Here is a 19,064-nt window from a genome sequence, read left to right as displayed (position 1 = left end):
GAATCTGACCTTCCCCCGCCTCCACCCATGTTTTTTTGCATTGTCAGCTCCTCAGCAGGCCAAGCTCTCGCACGATAGCTTAGTGCTAAGGAATTCAAAACTCAAACATCCAAGCCAAGTCTTGGCAATAGGGAAATCACTCTTTGTTCTTTCCAGACTCGCAAGAAGGTGAAACCTGCCTTGTGCTTTGGGGAAACTTCTTGCCGAGGAAGTGAAAGGGAGGAGCCCGGTTCTCTCGTGCACCAGTGCAAAGTGAAGGTGAAGCACAACCCTGGTGATCTGCCAGCTCGGCTGCAGCATGCCTGACTGCACAAGATACAGGGAGTCCAGCCCTGAGACGGTCTGGTGGAGAAACTGTGCGGTTGCCGGGGAGGGAGAATCTGGAGGGGTTAGGTTTAACGCTGAGCTCTGAGTGTGTCCAGAGGGTGTTTTAGAGGAGGTTCTGGGCGAGGAGGGCAGCCCTTGACCAGTTATTGGAGGTGGCCTTTTCCCTTGTTATCACTCATCCTTTCTGGCTTTCTTTTATATACAGTCCCTCTGAAATGCCATTTTGTGGTGAGGGGGTGAGGCTGCAGCATGTCGATGGCATGGGCCTCCCATCCCCACAGCCTGACCCGGCCTGTGCCCTGACACGCGGTGAGACGGAGGTGGAACGCGGTCAAGCAGAAGCCTGCAGCAGCAGCAGCGTGCCTCACAATAGCCACTTTGTGCTCGGGCCTGACCTCATCTGTCCGTCTTGCTGCAGCTGCTCACTCCCCTGCACGGGTGTTAACCCTCAGCCTGCCAAGCCAGACACAATTGCTGGGGCGGTGGGAGGGAGTTGCTTTGTTCCTGTGCTGGTGCTGTTGGCTGGACGAGGGCAAGTTGCTCCTTCCACCCTAATGAGTGGCTGGTGTCCAGTGGTCTCTTGAAGGGCCTGCGGTGGGAGATTGCCCTAAAGGAACCTTCACTCAGTCCCACTCTGCACTTTGCCATTCAGCAGTGACAGGTCTTCCCTGCAAAGCGGATTAGGGCCCCCTGGAAAGCCACAGCAGTGGAGGCTGAACCCTGGATAAGGAGAGCTACTTCAGCCCTAGCCATCAGTCTCCCCAACTCCTTGGGGCCGGAGGGGAAGTCTTTCGGTGGCTCCACTGTGTCCTTTGCTTCTCTGATGGCTCTGCCAACAAGGAGGCTGATGAGTCGTTGTTTGGGTGACGTGGCTGCCCACCCAGCAGGAGCTGGACAGAGAGCGCTTTGCAACCCTAGTGCCCTGGGTCTAATTTGGCTGGTTGATCTAGACGTGAAAGGCCAAGGTTGCCAATTGCCAGTCTCCTAAGCAATCTAGTCCTCTGGACCATCCAGGTCTTTCTGTATATTTCCCCTCCCCCTTGCTTACCCCATATCCCCCCTTCTCTCTCACCCCAGGATCACCATGGTCTCCACTTTCTGCAAGTCTGAAAGTTTCCTCTGTGCTTACAAAATGTAACAGCCAGTTACAGTGATGTTTGCAAGGGTCCTTTTGATTCACAAACTAATGTGGCTGTCTGAGAAGGCAGACTGCACAATGGAGGCCAGGTGGATCTATAAAGATTACCTGCAATAGGAGAGTGGTGTGTGTGTGTGTGTGTGTGGTCTCAGCCTTTTCTACTTTTTTATGATGGGTAAAGAAGAAAGCCCTGAAAAGTTCCTTCTCAGACAATTTTCCCCCGGCATATTATGTGTACTTTAGAAACCTAGATCTTGCCTGCCCTGTTTTCCCTGGAAGACTCTATGGACTACCGGAGAACCAGTAGGTGTATACAATCTCTAGCCAAGCCTGCTGACCGACTGGCCAAGCCCCTGGGCAAGGTGGGGAGGGGCAACTCTGGGGCCTGTGGAAGGAGTGGGTCTGGAGACTAGCCTCCCAAAGCCAGCCCTTCAGCACTCCCTGGCCCATGCCACTCAGGCCTCCAGTGGTGATTTAAAGAGCCTGGAGCTCTGAGCCCTTTCATGTCACCAGGCCCTGGGACAGCTGCCCCTTTTGCCCCTGACCCCCAAGCCCTATCAATGGCCCAGTCTTTCGCATGGAAAGTACACTTGGCTGACAGCAAGTGACCATTATTTAGGCTGGCTCCTTGTGAACGTCTTTTTAACTTGAGCCCTTGCAGATAAAAACACACACCTCCCATTAAAGGCTGAGACCACTCCCAGTCCTCCAGAAAACTAGGGCATGATGACTCTGGCATTCCTCTTATTATAACAAGGGCCTGAGCTGCACATGTAGTTTAGTTTACAGCAGTTAAACTGAAAGGTGTGTTTTAAAATAATTTTCCTGAAACTGGGCCAAACCTTGAGATGGACATTCTTCATTCACTTTGAGCTTGGTTTATTTCAATGTCTCTTATGCTGATCTCTAATTCACCGAACTTAAAGTCTACGTCTACACTAGCCCCACACTTCGAAATGGCCACGCAAATGGCCATTTCGAAGTTTACTAATGAAGCGCTGAAATGCATATTCAGCGCTTCATTAGCATGCGGGCGGCCGCGGCACTTCGAAATTGACGCGCCTCGCCGCCGCGCGGCTCGTCCCAACGGGGCTCCTTTTCGAAAGGACCCCGCCTACTTCGAAGTCCCCTTATTCCCATGAGCTGATGGGATATAAGGGGACTTCGAAGTAGGCGAGGTCCTTTCGAAAAGGAGCCCCGTTGGGACGAGCCGCGCGGCGGCGAGGCGCGTCAATTTCGAAGTGCCGCGGCCGCCCGCATGCTAATGAAGCGCTGAATATGCATTTCAGCGCTTCATTAGTAAACTTAGAAATGGCCATTTGCGTGGCCATTTTGAAGTCTGGGGCTAGTGTAGACATGGCCAAAGTGATATAAACCAATGCAAAATTGAATTAAGATTCTTCTTCCCACAGTAGTTTGCACCAATTGAATTAAATTGATTAAAAAAACTGTTGTAGTTCTCCTGAGCACAACTTGGTAGTGGAAAAAAGCCCTGTGGTTAAAAAAAAAAAGAGAACAAAACACTCGTGGTTTGGTTTGGTGTTATGTTATGAAGACAGATTTTAGAAATCCTGGTTTCATTTTTACTATTTCATGTACAAAAATATTTGTGGCTGAATAGGCATATGGGCAGAGAGTGACGGCTGATTTTTAAAGTGCATTACATGTGCGCATTGAGGAGGTTGTCTCAACTGCAAGTATATTTGAATATTACTAACCCCAGCACCTTCCTTTCATTCTTCATTTCCATAGTTTTAAATGCTCCCTTTTAAAAGCTGGGTAATGCGATTTAGAATTCATGTGCTTTAACATTCATATTAATTCATGGGGCAATCTTAAACTGAAAGGGTAATCATGCTTTTGTCTGTTTATATAGATTGTAAAGAACTTGGTAGCATCGTAACTTCTGTGTGGTTGTAGAAACATGAAGGTGCAGTGACTTCTACTGCACAGAAACGGAACTGCTCAAAAGTATGTCAGAGAATCTACACTGCTAATGCTCACATGGAGATTTCTGCTGTAGCAGAAGTGTCTAGGAGGGTGTTGCTTTAAGAGCATCAGTAGTCAGTGTTTTGTCTCTGCTGTTTACATGCCACTCTGAATGGCAGTGATATACAGCCAAGATGGGGATCATGGGCTAGTTGCAATATTTCTATTCACTAGCTCTCTAAGTGATTATGCTGAATTACTGCAATTTTCCTTTAAAGTGTCGTCTGGGATAAAGGGGATCACTGTGCATGCTCTTGTGTGCAGGAGGTGGAGTGGGTGAGAGGATTTTTTAGCCTGAACTAATTATTCTGTGCTCAGAAATTTAACCCTCAGCTTTCACTTCAGAGAAGCTTGGTATGTGGTCCTGGAGGAAACTTTTCTTCCTTCAGTGATTTTGGTTTTGCCTTCACTTCGGAAGCCACTGGCATGGGCCAAGGTGCTTTCCGTTGCTCTGGTGACTAGTTCAGCTTCTAAAGCTTACAGCCAATTTGAGGTCGACAGGAGAGACATTTTAGTTTAAATCCGCTTTATTGTAGAGGGGAGAAGGATAGTCTAGTGTTTAAAACACAGGCCTCAGAATCAGGGTCCAGTTTTATTCCCAGCTCTGCCTCTCATTTGCTAGGTTATGACGGCAGACAAATCACATAGCTTCTGCCTGCCTCACTTTCCCCATTTACCAAATGGGAAATTAGGGGATACTAGCAAGGTAACTAAACTGGGCACGCCACCTCTCTGATTGGCCTTTTCCCCAGCTTTAAGCTGCTCCAAGTCATGCAGTCATTTTAATGTTACTTCAACCATGTCCGCACCTATGTGTCTGTGAATTAATGAGTCTCTGCTTCTCCGAGCCGTACCGAGATGTGGAAGGCTCTAGAGAGCCTGGAGGAGAAGGGGCTGCCTTGGAAAGTCCCTATGTTGTTGCTAGGCAGCAGCATGCTTTAGCTTCCTAATCTGAAAGGCAGCGCTTGGGCTTGGCATTAAACTGGCTCTGGAAGAAGGACCCAGAGCGGTGTAAAAATATGCAAAGAGGCTTGACTTTATTTTGCAGTTGTTCCATTGCTGGGGTGCTGTAGCCCGCCATGGAGAGCGGTGATGGCAGCATGAAATTTTCATGGGCTAAAATATCAGCTGGACCCAGCCTTATTTTGAGGGCAAAACCATTTGGTTTCCCACCATTTCACGCTCTTCTGCAGCTCCTGGATCTTCACGGCAAAGCTGAAACACTGCAGCTCAGTTGCTCTCACCTTATTTCCTGCCTAAGCAGAGGCAGGACATCTCGGCTGCCTCAGAGGAGAGAGCTTTCTCAGCAGAGCTTTGTGGCCCAGCTTTGCAGACCAAAGAGCCTGAGGTGAGGAACACACAGGGGCATAGAGCTCAAGGCCAGAAGGCACCACCAGCTCTTCCAGTCTGACCTTCTGTATATCACTGGCACTGACCAACAGCCGCACGCTGGACTCAGCAACTAAAATGAGTTCAAAGTATTATGGGGCATAGGTGACGAGACTATTATGTGCAAGAGACAGAAAATAGAAGGGACCAAGGTGCACCACTTCTTATCCAAATCTTGGAACCTCATCCCTGGATTTTACTTCTGTACCCAAAGACAGCCCAGTAGGGGCAAACTGAAGAGGTGATTATCAGGTAACAAGTCCCTGGCAACCTGGGACTTCATAGCTGCCACCATATGAAGTAAGGAATAAATTGCCTGGGAAGGTTGTGGAATCTCCATTACTGGAGATATTTAAGAACAGGTTAGATAGACAGACATCTATCAGGAATGGTCTTCTAAATGGTGATTGGACCTGCCACGCAGGGGGGCTGGACACGGTGACCTCACAAGGTCCCTTCCAGTTTTGTTGTTCCATGATTCTATGATTCTCTGCTGTCCACCACAGTTACTTGAAACTTTATGGCAGAAGGAGTCGAACTAAAATCATCTCGCTCTTCAAGATCAGCCCTTCTACTTTGGGTAAAAGAGACTCCATTCATATGTTAGCAATATAGGCCTTATGGTACAGCTAAACAATACTTCTTCCATTCGGTGGGGTGTGTCGGTCCTTCTCTCTATATGTTCACTCCCCTGCCAAGCCAGTTAATTCAAGTACATCATATTTATTCAAGTAATCTTTGGCTTCTTCTTTAAGATAGGTACCTACAGAGGTACAGCGGCAGTCACAGTGAATTGTCCTGCTTAGTCAAAGGGTGGGCTGCATAAACATTAGGGCCCTGGTGCCCATGCTAATTTGAAAGGAGCTATTTGTAACAATGTGAATACATGGCACCTTGCCAGAGTAAAGGGATCAGTGGAAGCTAGGCTGGGGAGATAGGGAGGTACCATACTTACCTCTTGCACACTGAGGTTGGGTTAAGCAGGCAGCTTGCCAGTGCTTCTAGAGAGCTCCTTTCAGCTGTGGAGTCCAAACTGCTTTACAAGCATCACCAGATCTTTTTCCCTATGTGGGAATAGCTGAGTGGTATCAGCTCAGTTTTACAGGGGCAAGGACAAATCAAGTGATTTGCCCATGCAGCATGTAACAGAGGTTGGATGAGAAGCTAGAAGTCCTGGCTATGCCATTCCCTGCTTTAGCCACATTCCTCTCTCAGAAGTGGGATTAGAACTCAGAAGTCCTGATACTTAGGTTCTCATCACTAGACCACACAGCTCCCTCTTGTATGCAGTTCATCCCTCAGAGCCAAACACCATGCAAGCTTTTTGGCTTGAGGGGACTTGCCTCACCCACCCAGCCCGTGGGCAGAAATGGTGAGAGTGGGACAACATCACAGTGCCTTTTTAAGAGAAGCTGGTGGTGAGAATGAAACCCTGTCAGGCCCTATGACTCTTCACTTCCAAGTTTCCTGTACAGTAGAACCCTGAGATACGCACACTCAAGTTGCATGAATCTTGGGTTAACACGACTTGAGTGGTAGGGAGCTGGCCCCTGGCTCCAAGCTGCCAGCCTCTCACGGGAGCTGGGAAACTGAGAAGTGCAGCAGCGCTGGTCAGTTTCCCAGCTCCTGGGAGTGGCGGGCAGCGGGGAGTCAGGGGCCAGCTCCTACCACTGACAGCAGTGGCTGTCACCACTGGGAAAACTGCTCCTGTCAGGAGCAGCAGCATGACTCTTGGCTACTGCCATTGATAGGAGCTGGGAAACTTACCAGCACAGCAGCCCTGATCAGTTTCCTGTCTCCTGTGAGCATCAGGGAGCTGGGAGCCAGGCTCCAGCTCCCCTACAGGAGAGGGGAAATTTATCAGCGTAGCGCAATTTGACTTACATGAGGTTGTGCAGGAACCTTTTAATCTCTTTGTAAGAGGACAGCCCCACTAGGTTCTCCATCCTTGCTTCTCACTTAATGTTGTGGGGTGGGGCCTGGGGGTTGTTAAAAACAGGCAGTCAGTAAATACCAACTTTACAATAACTGCCTCGCAGCAGTGCCGGGAAGGGAGCTCTCAATTTTCCTGTAGGAGTTCACAAAGAATTACTTGCTGAGTTCATCACATTTCTTTGTCCACTTGCACCTACTTTGTGCTAATCGCTGCTGGAGTCCCTTCAGGGTAAGGGACCTTGGGGGTGAACTGACACCACAGGCTGTGGTTCCAGGGCAGAATTCTGGGATGGTCACTAATACCTGTAGCTTCCACAAAGTCCTTTGATGGCCAATGAAAATGGTGGATTCAGGCAAGGAACTAGTTATATTTGTTAGCTGTCAACTAATCAGTTCTCAGAGCACCTCCATTTGGAAATGTACTTGGCCCAAATAAGCCCAAGTCTATCAGCTTTCAAGACATCCTACAAAACCTCTCTTTTGTTTCCAGGTATTTGGGGAGAGTTGGATACCTGTCCTTGCATTTGTGCTGGTAGTGGGTGGCATTTTCTTCCGTTTCCACATTTTGGGATGTTGCTTTGTATTCTTAGTTACATTGGTATTGTAAAGGTGTGTTTATTTGCAGGAGCTGGTGAAAAACTGGGGTTATTTTTTCCCAGTGGAGTTTTCTGCCAGAAAATTCTGTGATCAAAAACTTTTGATTTCCACGGGAATTCATTGTTTTGTTTCAGGGCAGAAACGTTTTTTAACCACAAAAGTTTTGTTTTCATTTTTTAACAAGGTATGTGTGGTTTTTGTTTTACTTTTCCACTGCTCCCCTCCACCCTCTATGTATTTTGCCTGGTTTTCCCCTGGAAAAAAGGAGAGAAAGTTTAAAAAACAAAAGCATGAAAAATGGAGAATACCCCAGTCTTCTGACATTCTTACTATTTTACAATTGGCAAAAGGTGGAAACCAGGCAGAAAGTGGGAGACAGTTCTTCAAGTTGAACAGCAAATGCAAAGTGTAGGAAAATGAGGACAAAACACTTTTCTATGCTTTGTAGTTGTTTGTTTTCCAACTTGTAAACAATGGAAAACAGAAAGTAGTGAAAATTGACTGTTTATTTAAAATTGGTGTTTCCTCCAAATTTTTCATTTTGAAAAATTGAGAAATTTCATTGGCAAGTTTTCGCATAAAATATTTTGTTTTCAGTAAAACTTATTTTCCAACTAAAAACAGTTTTTGTCCGTTTATTATTATTATTGGATTAGCACTGATGTTATTCAATCTCTTCATGTCTGGGTACTGTGTAAAACTTCCTGATAAACAAAGGAGACAGAGTTGGGACTTAAGCTGTGTGGAAGTTTTTTTTGTAGCTGTTTTCTGTAACAAGCTCCTCCTATTCAATGTGCGTGGTTCCATATTTTATAGCAAGTGCAGTGGCTTTTTGAATTCATGGCAAAGGAACCAAGAGTTACAGGTAGATGCTTTTTAATTTACTGTGTAACTTAAAATAAATATGGATAATGGGAACATTCACTCTTACCTTAAGTAGGATAATATTTTCCTGTAAAAGGAATGCAAACTCTCCTGTTTCAGGAGCTAAGCCAGCCACTAATTGATGGAAATTAGAGGGGGGGAAAAACTCTTCCCCTGGTAGACAGTTGTCCTCTAGAGGGTTTCTTGCACCTTCCGCTGAGGTACTTGGTCTTGTGCCAAGATTGCATGCTAGACCAGGGGTGTGCAAAGTGTGTGTGTGGCGGGGGAGGGCAGCCCACTGGGAGGCATGAAATTTCACAAGGATGAGCTGCTGGGTCTCAGGCTTATCCATCTCATTAAAAATGTTGAAATACGTTCCTGTTTTTATGTTTGTGCATTCACATTTATCTCTGAGTCATACAGTTCTTACATTCTACATTCTTATTGTCTTACACATGCTGAAAGGTGGGGGTGGTTCATATGAACATAACTGAAATTTCTGTTTGGATTACATTAGACAGATGGGGAGAGGGGCTGCTAAGGGCAGGGATGAAAAGTGGGGCCCAACATAAAAAGTTTGCTTACCCCTGTGCCAGATGGGCCTGATCTGATACAGTGCATCATTGACCACCTACAACTTGTACTGGAACATGATCCCTCACTCTCCCAGGCCTTAGGTGACAGGCTGGTCCTCTCCTACAGACAGCCATCCAACCTGAGGGCAATATTCACCAGCAGCCACACACCATACTGCAGAAACACTAACCCAGGAACCTATCCTTGCAAGAAACCCCCTTGCTAAATTTGTCCACATTCCTATGTGAGGTCCAGCGATGGTGTCACTATCTATGTCAGCCACGCCCTCAGGGAATCGTGCACCTGCACATCCACTACTGCGATATATGCCATCCATCATAATGGACTGAGAAGTTGCCATTCTTCTACAAAAGGATCTTACCGCAGGATTACAGAGGGGGACATCTGAATTGGAATTCATTTACAAATTTGGCACTTTTAACTTAGGCCTGAACGGAGATCTCAGTTATCTTATGCGTTACAAGGGCGATTTCCCCATCTTTGCTATTCACAGGAAGGGCACACATCCTGATTGACTTAATTTGCTTTATCAACTGGTCCTAGAAGTGATAGGTAACCCTTTTTCCTCCTCCTTCCTTCCCCTGTCTCCCCTCACCCATATAAATCTAAGATTATAATTTTCTACTCCCATAATCTGAAGAAGTGGGTCTTCCCCATGAGAACTCATTACCCAGTAAATGTGTTAGTCTTTAAGGTGCTACAGGACTGCTTGCTATCTGCTCTGATCTGGTATTGTCTTATCTTGCTGTTTGGGACCATCCATCTCCTTTGATATAAAAATGATTCTCTTCAGGTTTTGTGTCTGTTCCCATGACTCCACTACTAGTAACCGCTGCATTCTGTTTTTCTTTCAGAAGATGCTGCTGAAGAAGAACTGTGGAGCAAAGACAAGAGTTATTAAAATTCGTGTAAGTTGCCTATTTCCTGTGTGTTTCCAGATGTGTCCAATGGATGGCACCCTTTGAATCTCTACAAAAGAAAGCTCATCTGTGGAGATTTCCTTTGGGGTGGGTTTCCTCTGAGTTGTCATTCTGGAGATTTTTTCCAAGCATGGACCATAATCAACATAATAGAGGCTTGGTGCTAAAGGGGATCATGTATTAGCCTTTCTGCGCTGGAGACCTTGGGGTTAGATCTTGCTTAAAGTGACAGTCTGTGGCATCCTGTAAATGCATGTACTTATACAAAGCCTCTCCTCAGTAGAGTACTGCTCCTTCATTGGGATGGGCCCAGGTCTGCAATAGCAGGGTGCTTGCAGTGCAGGAGCCAAATGCATTGGCGGTGCAGTGTGGGAGTCCCAGGTACAGAGCAGCAGGGAGCATGGCTGCAGGTTAGCAACTGAAGAGAATTGTGCGGGACTCAGGTCTGGAATAACCAGGGATGGGAACGGCCGGTGAGGACTGTTGTGAGTATTTATGACCCCTTCTTACTAGAGCATCTGAGTGCCTCACAGTCTTTATACTTGTATCCTGATGACACCCTAGTAATGAAGGGGATTGCTATTAACCCCACTTTACAGATGGGCAGTTGAGGCCCAGATTGACTTGCACAAGGTCATGCAGGAAGTTTGGCAGAGGAGCAGAGAATTGACTGGGTTGCTAGTGCCCTACCCACTGGACCATGCTGCCCTTCTCCAGGGGGCTATTAGCATTGGTGTCCATTGGCAGATTTTCATGGGAAGGTTTGCACAATACTCTCCTAATATATTGACTTTGTTCTAATTGTTGTTGTGAGTAGCCTCCATCTCATTGAGAGGTCTCTTAGCTCCATACTGTTGAATGGTATCTACCAGTTCTGTCTGTAGGACATTGTGGGAGATTTGAGAATGATCTTCCACACTCTAGCATTCCTGAGACTAAACCAAATGCCTCAGCTGGCTAACAGCTGAATCCCAAATGATTCTCAGATGATCTGCAGTGCAACTGTAATACATAGGTGAAAACAACGGCGCCAGCAAGCCAGAGAGAAGAAGCAAACATTCCTGGTACAAAAACAACCACTACCCTTGCAGTAATTATGCTCAACGGTTAGAATGCCCTAGGTGCTGAATGGCAAATGCAAACCAACAGGCATAAGTGTCTTTGTGGTTACATGATAGCCTCATGACATCTCCTCCCAAAAGCGAACCGGAATGTCAAGACCCTCTGTGGCCCTAATGCTGCTGGAGTACTTAGCTAAGCCATCATTCTCTCTCTGCCTCAGCTGTACTAATCTCCTGTGCCAAGGCACACCAGTCCTGCCCTGCAAGAACCCCAGCTGTGACCCAGCACAATGCTGATCATGTATCTTAACCCTGACTGGAAGTGCTCCCCCTCTTGTTCCAGCCTGAGCCTCTAGAGAGCTCGGTCAGTGCAGCTCCATCCTTCCCAGAAACTATCTGTTGCTGTTCCAGTACATGGCTGCATCCGTCCAGCACACAGATGCTGCCGGTCTTGCTTTGGCCCTGGTATTTTGGTACAAGGTTCTTTGTTTTCCGTACACCTATGTACACACACATTCAGTCTGCTTGTCTTTTCTGTCCCAGGGCTGGGGGCTGTGCCTGTGCTGCTGGAGTAACAGTTCCCCCAGGGTTTCAGTGACACATACCAGGAAGGGCACTGTGAGCTTGTTACTCCTGCTATCTTCAAATGCCCTGGAGAATCTGAAACTGAATTAGTCCTTTCCTCCCACCTGAGACTGTGTCTGGCCTTCACTGCAATAAACAAGCAGAGCACAGCCTTTCTGAGAGGTGGTGTGAGATCCTGAAGTCATCTCAGGGAAATTGGGATTAATGGCACTTCTCAGTTGTGTGTACTTAAATTGCCCCTGTTAGTGTAGAATTGGAGCACTTCTGCCATCCTTATCTGCAAAACCCCAGCCCCCATGAGGTACTGTTATCCCCATTTGGTGTTTGTGAAACTGAGGCGCAGCCCAGGTAAGTACACGCTCTGTACCAGAGTAGGGACTTGAACTGTGGTTATCTAAGCCCCAGGGGGCAGCCTAACCACTGGACCATTCTTGTCTGCCCCCCCGAAACACCTTCTTACCCCTATTACTTGTAGTGCCACATGCTCAGTGTTAGGTGGTTGCCTTCGTTTTGGATGACGTTGGTTCAGTAGTGGTTCTGGCTGGGTCATTCTTGCAACAGCAATGCTGATAAATACCAGTGCAGTGCTGTCCTAATTTGTGATAGGCTAAAAAGAAACCATGTGGAGGCTTAGCGCAGAAGAGAACCAAAGGGTAGAAAGGCAGGGTTGTGGTGAACGGTGAGAGCAGGTCAGAAAGCGAACAAGGTCCTGTCCCTGCCATTGTCTCGCAGTGTGATCTTGGGCAATCTCAACCTATCTGGGCCTTGTTTTCTTCATCTGTAACATTTAAAACATGAAGGCTGTTAGCTGAGAGGCCCTTTTGAAGTCCAAAGTATTACTGCTCTTGTGTTGGCCCAGCTCCATAAGCATTTACCCAGTGGTTGCTGTAGCAGAACTCACATTGACTTCACAGGAGTGGAAGTCATCTGAGTTCTTATGTAGCACCACTCAGGGATGTAAAATAATACGTGGGGAGGAGCAAGTCTTGTGATTAGACTGTTGGGGTTTTGTGTCAGCGAGAGGAACGTAGTGAGGGGAAGCCAAGTCAGTGACAGGTTTTGCATTTGTTTCTCAAGGAGATAATGTTCCTGGTCATCCTTACCTCTTGTGAGGGTAAGTTCCTAGTCTAGGCCCAGATCCTGTCAAAGCTCCATACCTCATGTTCATTTCTCCCTCCTCCCACAGCAGTTTCATGGCTCCAGAGTGGAATGTAATTGTTATGGGAGATCACATTTGAGAAGATGAGGTGACACCTCAGGTTGCTAGGACCAGACCCATTAAGAGCTTTGAATATGAGGAGACACCACGAGCTGGGCTCGCGTTTCTGCTTTTGTGGTCACACAGGTTCCCCTAACCACTTTAGATAAATGCTGAAGAACAGGGGATAAAGGACTGAAGCGAGTGCCATGCAGAGGGGAAGGATCCGGAAAATATCTGTAATGACCTTCTGGGTTTGGCATGAGAAGAAGAATCTGAGTCAGTTCAGGGCATTTCCATCCTCCCTTCAGCTGGTAGGGTAGGAGTACTTAGAACCATAGAATTATAACATACTAGAAGTGGAGGGGACCTCAGGAGGTCAACAAGTCCAGTTCCCTGTCCTCGCAGCAGGAGTGAGCACCATCCGTATCATCCCCGTTAGATATTTATCTAACCTGTTCTTAAATATCTCCAAGGATGGAGATTCTACAACCACCCTCGGTAATTTATTCCAGAAATTAACCATCGTGACACGATTTTTTTTCCTAATGTCCAGTCTAAACCTTCCTTGCTGCAATTTAAGGCCATCGCTTTTTGTCCTATTTTCAGAGGCTAAGGAGAATAATTTTTCTTCCTCATCCTTGTAACACACTTGCTGATGAACAGACTGAAAAGTGCAGAGAGGCCTAGCAGGATGTTTACACAGCTCAACTGTCGGAGTGGCCAGGGTTCTGTCTGTACCATGGCCCAGCCTGGAACCTGACCAAAGGGATCCAGGATTATGGCAGTTGACAAATGAGTCTGGAAACTCTTTTGCTAGATGCTTGACTCAGCTTGCCTGGAGAAAAACAGACAAGCCACTGAATGTTAATTTGCGTAGATCTCTATCACTGAGTGATGGTTATACAGGTTGAAGCTTTTTTTTTTTTTTCCACCTTCAGGACTTGACCAGCGCCGAATGAGAGAATCTGCCAGGCCACAGGAGGTCAATATTGTCTAGCAGCATTATCAACACTTCCACTGCTTGCTGGGCTCTTAGAAGACACTTAGGGGTAAATTAGAGCTAAATAACATCACAGAACACTGGGAGCCAGGACTGGTGGAAATAAACATTAAGGGACCATGGGAAACTTGGTCACACCTATGATAAGCGATCGTCCGGCTAACTAAAATCGTGCTGGGTTATGGGTGTTGCTGGATGAGAGAGTGCCGGATTAGAGAGGTTCAGCCTGGAGTGCTCCAGCTCTTTCACAGTTGAAGAGGAGTGGTAGATTTGCCTCAGCAAAGGAGGCATTGACAGCGGGGCCAACAGCCACCTCAGGCCCTGGGGCAAAGTGGGAGAGGGGCCTGGTTCTGTGCTCGTGGAAGGGGCATGGCCAAGGGCAGTCACCCTTAGCGTTGCTGGGACTGCGGCACTGGGCCCCCAAGCCATGCAGAGCAGCATTACTGGCACTTCAAAGGGGCCCCGAGCTACAGCCGCTGCCACTGCTGAAGTGGCTGTGATGGCAGCAGCTGGAGCACCAGGACCCATGAAAGGCTGGACCCAGGGCAACTGCCACCTTCTCCCCCGCCACTTTCCCCGTCAGCTGGCCTGGACATTGACAATCCAAGCCCATGGGGGCCCCAAACATTTTCTACTTTGCTCTAACAAGCAGGAAGAGCAGGGCCTCAATGACAGGTGGAGACTCTATTTTACTATCAGTTCTTCTGGGATTACCACTTGGGGGTGGGCCTGTGTTGCAGGAAGGAGGCAGACACGTTTCCCCTCCTGTGCGTGGCTTGCTGGTCTCGGTAGCCCATGAATCTGCCTTGCATGTCAGTGGTCTTTGCCATGAACTGAACATGACTGCTGGGGCTGGAGCTGAGGGTATTAAGGCAAGTCAGTTCCGCCTGCAGCTGGCCAGTCTTACGGGATGCCACACTGGGGCACACTGGCTTACTTTCACCTTTGTTTTTCAAGTCAAACACAGAGGTCTGCTGATGATGATGTGCGTAGGGAGCATCGGGTGTAAATCCATCTCCCCCTGCTGGGTATAATGTACATGGGTGGGGTGCGGGTCTGTGAAAGGAGGAATCACATTGGCTCAGGAGGTTTGCTGATTGATAACACTGGAGCATCTTTGATCCCCTTCTCATTGGGGATCACCCTTGTTATAACCCTGCCATTCTTGCCCTTAATCCAGCCCGGCCCTTGTTCTTCACTCACCCACTCTGAATGGGAGCCTGTCAGAGCTGTGGTTGTCTCAGTGACAACGGACAGGTAGAGGACACGAACTCGAGCTCAGGTCTCAAGAGTTCTTGCTGGGGCAGGTAAGAGGGAATGTGGATTTTGGGGCCAATCTGATAATCTGCTGGATCCAGGAGGGATTTTCTGCAATATGAAAATAAAACAGGGACTAAAAGTCAGAACATACACTCCCTTGTGCTCCTGTCTCAGTCTCAGTCCCTGAGAATGACCCCTCCTTGGACCGGGGCCAGGTCTCTGGAATGGCTTCTCTGTCTCTTATCTTTGGCATCTAGCTCTAACCAGCTGCTGCAGAAATGCACCGTGGTCTTTTCCCCTGAAACAAGGGAACCTTTCAGCTTGGAGCCAAGAGGAAGATGTGCTGGCCAGAGCCCCTTTGGCAGAGGCCTGCGCTGCTTGCAAATGAGACGTACGCCAGGTGGCGGACGCACATTTCCCTGGCTGTGCTCGGCTCTGCAATGAGGCACAGAGAATGTGCCTTCCCAGGGAACTCCGGGCAGAGGAACTTGGTATATCGATAAGTGCCTTGCAAGCCGGCCTCCCGGGCAGGTACACGTCAGGATTCACTTCACAGGGAGGCAAATGGAGGCACAGACTTGCCTGAGGTCACACAGCGAGGCTTTGGCAGAGGCTGAGAACCCAGAAGTCATCAGTGAGGTGAACTCAGTCCTGTGCTTTAGTCCCCCAACCCTGCTTTTTTAAGCACTTAGAGTGGGTGTGGGAGCAGCGACGTGACTGGTGAGCATCATTGTTCGTCCCAAATGATGCGGTGGCTCCCCTTCCTTCCCTTCTGGGTAGCTCAGAGCGACAGCACTATCATGTATTGTAAGGAGCTTCAGTGGCTCACGGCCAAAGGAGCAGGAAGTGGATATTTCTATTCCCCAACACGCTCCTTGGGATTTGCAGTACAATGTTGAATCTGCTTCTAGAGTCAGTTTCTGATCCTTTTGGGTGAAGCCAGTTGTCACACTCCCATTGGTCCTCAGAGGGGAAAAAAACGATGCTCCCGAATGTCTCCAGGGCTGGGCAGCATGCAGTCCCTTTGAGACCTCCTCCGAGAGGCAGGTTGTTCTGTGACTGCGTGGGGCCAGGTCCCTCCTGGCTGGGTAGCCTAGTGGCTAGATCACAGCGTAGCCAGCCACTGGTCTCCTGCCCACTGCACTCTTGGCCCAGAAACCCTGAACCACTCCCTCACTAGTCCTGACTTTTGGGGCCTGGACCCAATAGCTGGGGTGTCTCAATGGGTTCCCTGCTTACTTGCTCCCTTGGCTGCTGAGCAGACAGGCTGTGGTTCTTGTCCGAAGACCACTGACCCTCCTCCTGCCTCCCTCTCGTCAGCCCCAAACTGAGCCAGGCTCCTTCCTTGTCTCCTCCCTCCAGGCCTGGTACTGGTTGCAGATAAGGCAGGGCAGAGCTAGCCGAGCCCAGAGGCCTTCGTTAATCCCTGGGACTCCAGGCCCTCCTTCTTTCACTCCCTCGCACTGCGCTAGAGCCATATCAACCCACCTCTGAGCAGAATGCCCAGAGCCTCTGTGGGAAGTTCCACGGCTAGCAGTAAAGGAGGGTGGGGTTTAAAGGAAGGTTTTAAAGGGAACTCAGCTGTGGGCGTTGGAGGCTGAAAACTTGGCTAGCTGCAGAACAGGAACTTCAGGGGTACTTCCCATCCACATCATCCCCCACTGGTGAGCCTCAATCCTGGAAGAGACAGGGGATCACAATCTCCCCCTGATCAAGTCAGTCCTGACCCGTCTGAGGCTGGCTCAGCATCAGCTGAGATGCCATCTGTGATGGGCCCTGAGAGGAGGACTCATGAAGATGAGTCAGAAAGTGCCCTCCACATGGAGAGCCACAGCAAAGGAGGATAAAGGCCGGGGCTGTGACTGTTGTAGAGGGAGCGAAACAGGCTCGCAGGAGCACAAGTTAGGTGGTGGGTTAGACCTATTGGTTGCAGAGAGGAATTTAGAAGGGGGCTTGGGGGTCACACAAGTAGGAACTGGGCTGGTGAGGTCTCTAGGTAGATTCTGGGACTGAAAGTGGTCCCTGAGGTTGCAAAGCAAGCTGGCAAGGGTGTCGGGGAGGGAGCTGTGGGATGCACCATGAGTAGTGATGCTCCATCAGTATGCTCCTGTTTGCCAGCTGGAGGTAAACTCAAAGGTGGTGGGCACTTTCGTTAATTTCTGCATCCAGTGCTGCTGCAGCTGTTTCCAGAGTCCCCTTTGCAAGGCTTGTGAGGATGTGGCTGTGCCTGTTTGCACTCCTGATACACAGCAGAGTCATCCTCCTTCCCCATCTGCACCTCACGCTGTCCTGTGCCCAGTTATACTTGGCTTCCATGACTGAGGTGGTTTGTCCAGAGGCAGACGCAGTGTGCCAGTGGCCTGCTTATGCCAGATTGATTAATACTCACTTTGCACTGTTCATTTTGATTCTAAATTAAAAGGAAAATCTCCTGCTTGCCAAACTGCCAGGCTGCATGAAATCACACTGCCCTGGGCTAACACAGAGTAGGGAATGGAGGTCACTCATGGTCACACACCACATGCCAGACAGTTGGTCCCCTGGCTCTGTGAGTTCCAGGGCCAGCCTCCGAAGAGAACTCAGAGTAAGTGTCAGACCCAGGCAGCGTTGCCTGGGAGGGGGTGGATGTGATGTCCTTGTCACAGAAGGGGGACAGGGTAGCATTGTCCCTTCAGCAGAGTATAGACAAATGCTCAGGGAAGCCTGTGAAGTTGTAATTGAGAGAATGAGAACCAGACTGTTTCTTGGCCATGCATGGCAGTGCGAGGAGATCCCACCTTGTGCCCTCTGCACAGGGGCCAGGCATACTTGCAGGCCCTGACCCATGCAGGCTGCAGGCTTGGCCGGTGCATCAACCTGTGCACGGGAGCATAGCAAGAACAGTGTCCAGACAGCAGTCCTTCACTCATTCTCCATGCCAGTGAGTGGCACAGCTCAGCCATGTTGCATTCAGAAGCATTCCCGGCTAAATGCATTGCCATTTTCACTTCAGCACATCCCCTCTGGGTCTCGGATTATTAGGCCGGATATATCAGGGCCTGCAATCAGCTTTCTCAAAGATGCCAGAATGTGCCAGAAAGAAGGGAGGAAAAGGTGAATCTTGGAGGATGGTGTCAGAAAAAAACAGATCTGGCACCTTTCCTGCTCTTCCAGGTTATGGGTAACTGAGCATAAAGCATCTGTTAGGCCTCTTTGAAGGTCTTTCCAAAGGAGTTTACTTATTGTCTGGTTGCACCGTTGTAGCAGTTGACAACCCTGCAACCACTTGGAAGGTTATTTTTCCCTTCTGTGAGGAGCTAGAGGTGTTTACATGACATTCAAACGGTGAACTGGCCATAGCAACGTTACTGCACAGCATGAAGTGGGTGCCAGGCAGCTCTTAACTGTTGGAATCAAAGACCTGGACGGTTCCATGATTTTACAGAAGGGTCTGGGAAGAGGGAGAAGTCAGCAAGTTGTCTGTAAATGTTAGGGACAGGCTACAGCTGTAGACTTAGGCTCTGGATTTGAACTTCCTCAAGAAAGAAAGTGGAGCTGGGATTTCATTCCTAGTTCCAATAGAGGGAACTGTGTTTACATATAACTGTGGCATCATGAGATGTATTTTGGATATTATCCCAGACTAAGCTAAGCATGTATGGGGGTGGGGAAAAGATATTGGAAGACAGGGTTTTGAGTTTGTAAAAATATTCTTTGATCTACTTCTGATCCTCAGCTAGTGCAAACCATTGCTACACCAGTGAAATTAGTGGAGCTACCACCGTTTACCTTGCCTGAAGTGAGAGAGCAAAAATAAGAAATTGCCTTTCTGGAGATCTTGGTTCCTGGGCATTAACTGATTAATCCTCACTCCATCCCTGTGGAGTGGTGATTATCCTTGTATTTTACAGATGGGGAAACTAAGGCATGGAAGCAGTGATGTGACTTGCTAAGTCACACCCACCAACTCCATGACAGAGCTAGGACTAGACCCCGGATTTCTCACCTACAGTTTATGAATTTACATCTCATAGTTGAAAGGTCACGGGTGTTTTGTGACAACCTTTCAGAAGTGACAGGGAGGAGAGAAGGAACTGGCATTAAAAACACGACTCCTGCCAGTGCTGCCACATGAATTCATGGAGCATTAGCTCTCCCCAGTTTTTCTGCAGGCTTCCCTGCAAACTGTGGCTGGGGAACATCCTCCTTCACACTTTTGGTC

The 19,064-nt window shown here is 48.4% G+C and overlaps 1 protein-coding gene across 4 annotated transcripts in view; it reads left to right on the top strand.

Moving 5' to 3' along the window:
- Nucleotides 1–19,064, top strand: part of LOC142010272 (uncharacterized) — an 80,182-nt gene that overhangs the window by 52,048 nt on the left and 9,070 nt on the right. Inside the window, exons 4-5 of one of the 4 annotated variants that reach the window (XR_012644751.1) lie at nucleotides 9,694–9,744; nucleotides 13,542–13,652. Coding sequence is in view for 2 of the 4 variants with exons in the window: in XM_074988571.1 (XP_074844672.1) it covers nucleotides 9,691–9,744 (54 nt within the window). In the remaining 2 variants the exon portion in view is untranslated. Of the gene's footprint in view, nucleotides 1–9,690; nucleotides 9,745–13,541; nucleotides 13,653–19,064 lie in introns of all 4 variants that reach the window. The other 3 variants (XR_012644750.1, XM_074988572.1, XM_074988571.1) reach the window with 3 other exon arrangements.

The sequence above is a fragment of the Carettochelys insculpta genome, chromosome 3, assembly GCF_033958435.1.
Source record: "Carettochelys insculpta isolate YL-2023 chromosome 3, ASM3395843v1, whole genome shotgun sequence".
Taxonomy (NCBI): domain Eukaryota; kingdom Metazoa; phylum Chordata; order Testudines; family Carettochelyidae; genus Carettochelys; species Carettochelys insculpta.
This window is presented reverse-complemented; position numbering and strand designations above follow the sequence as displayed.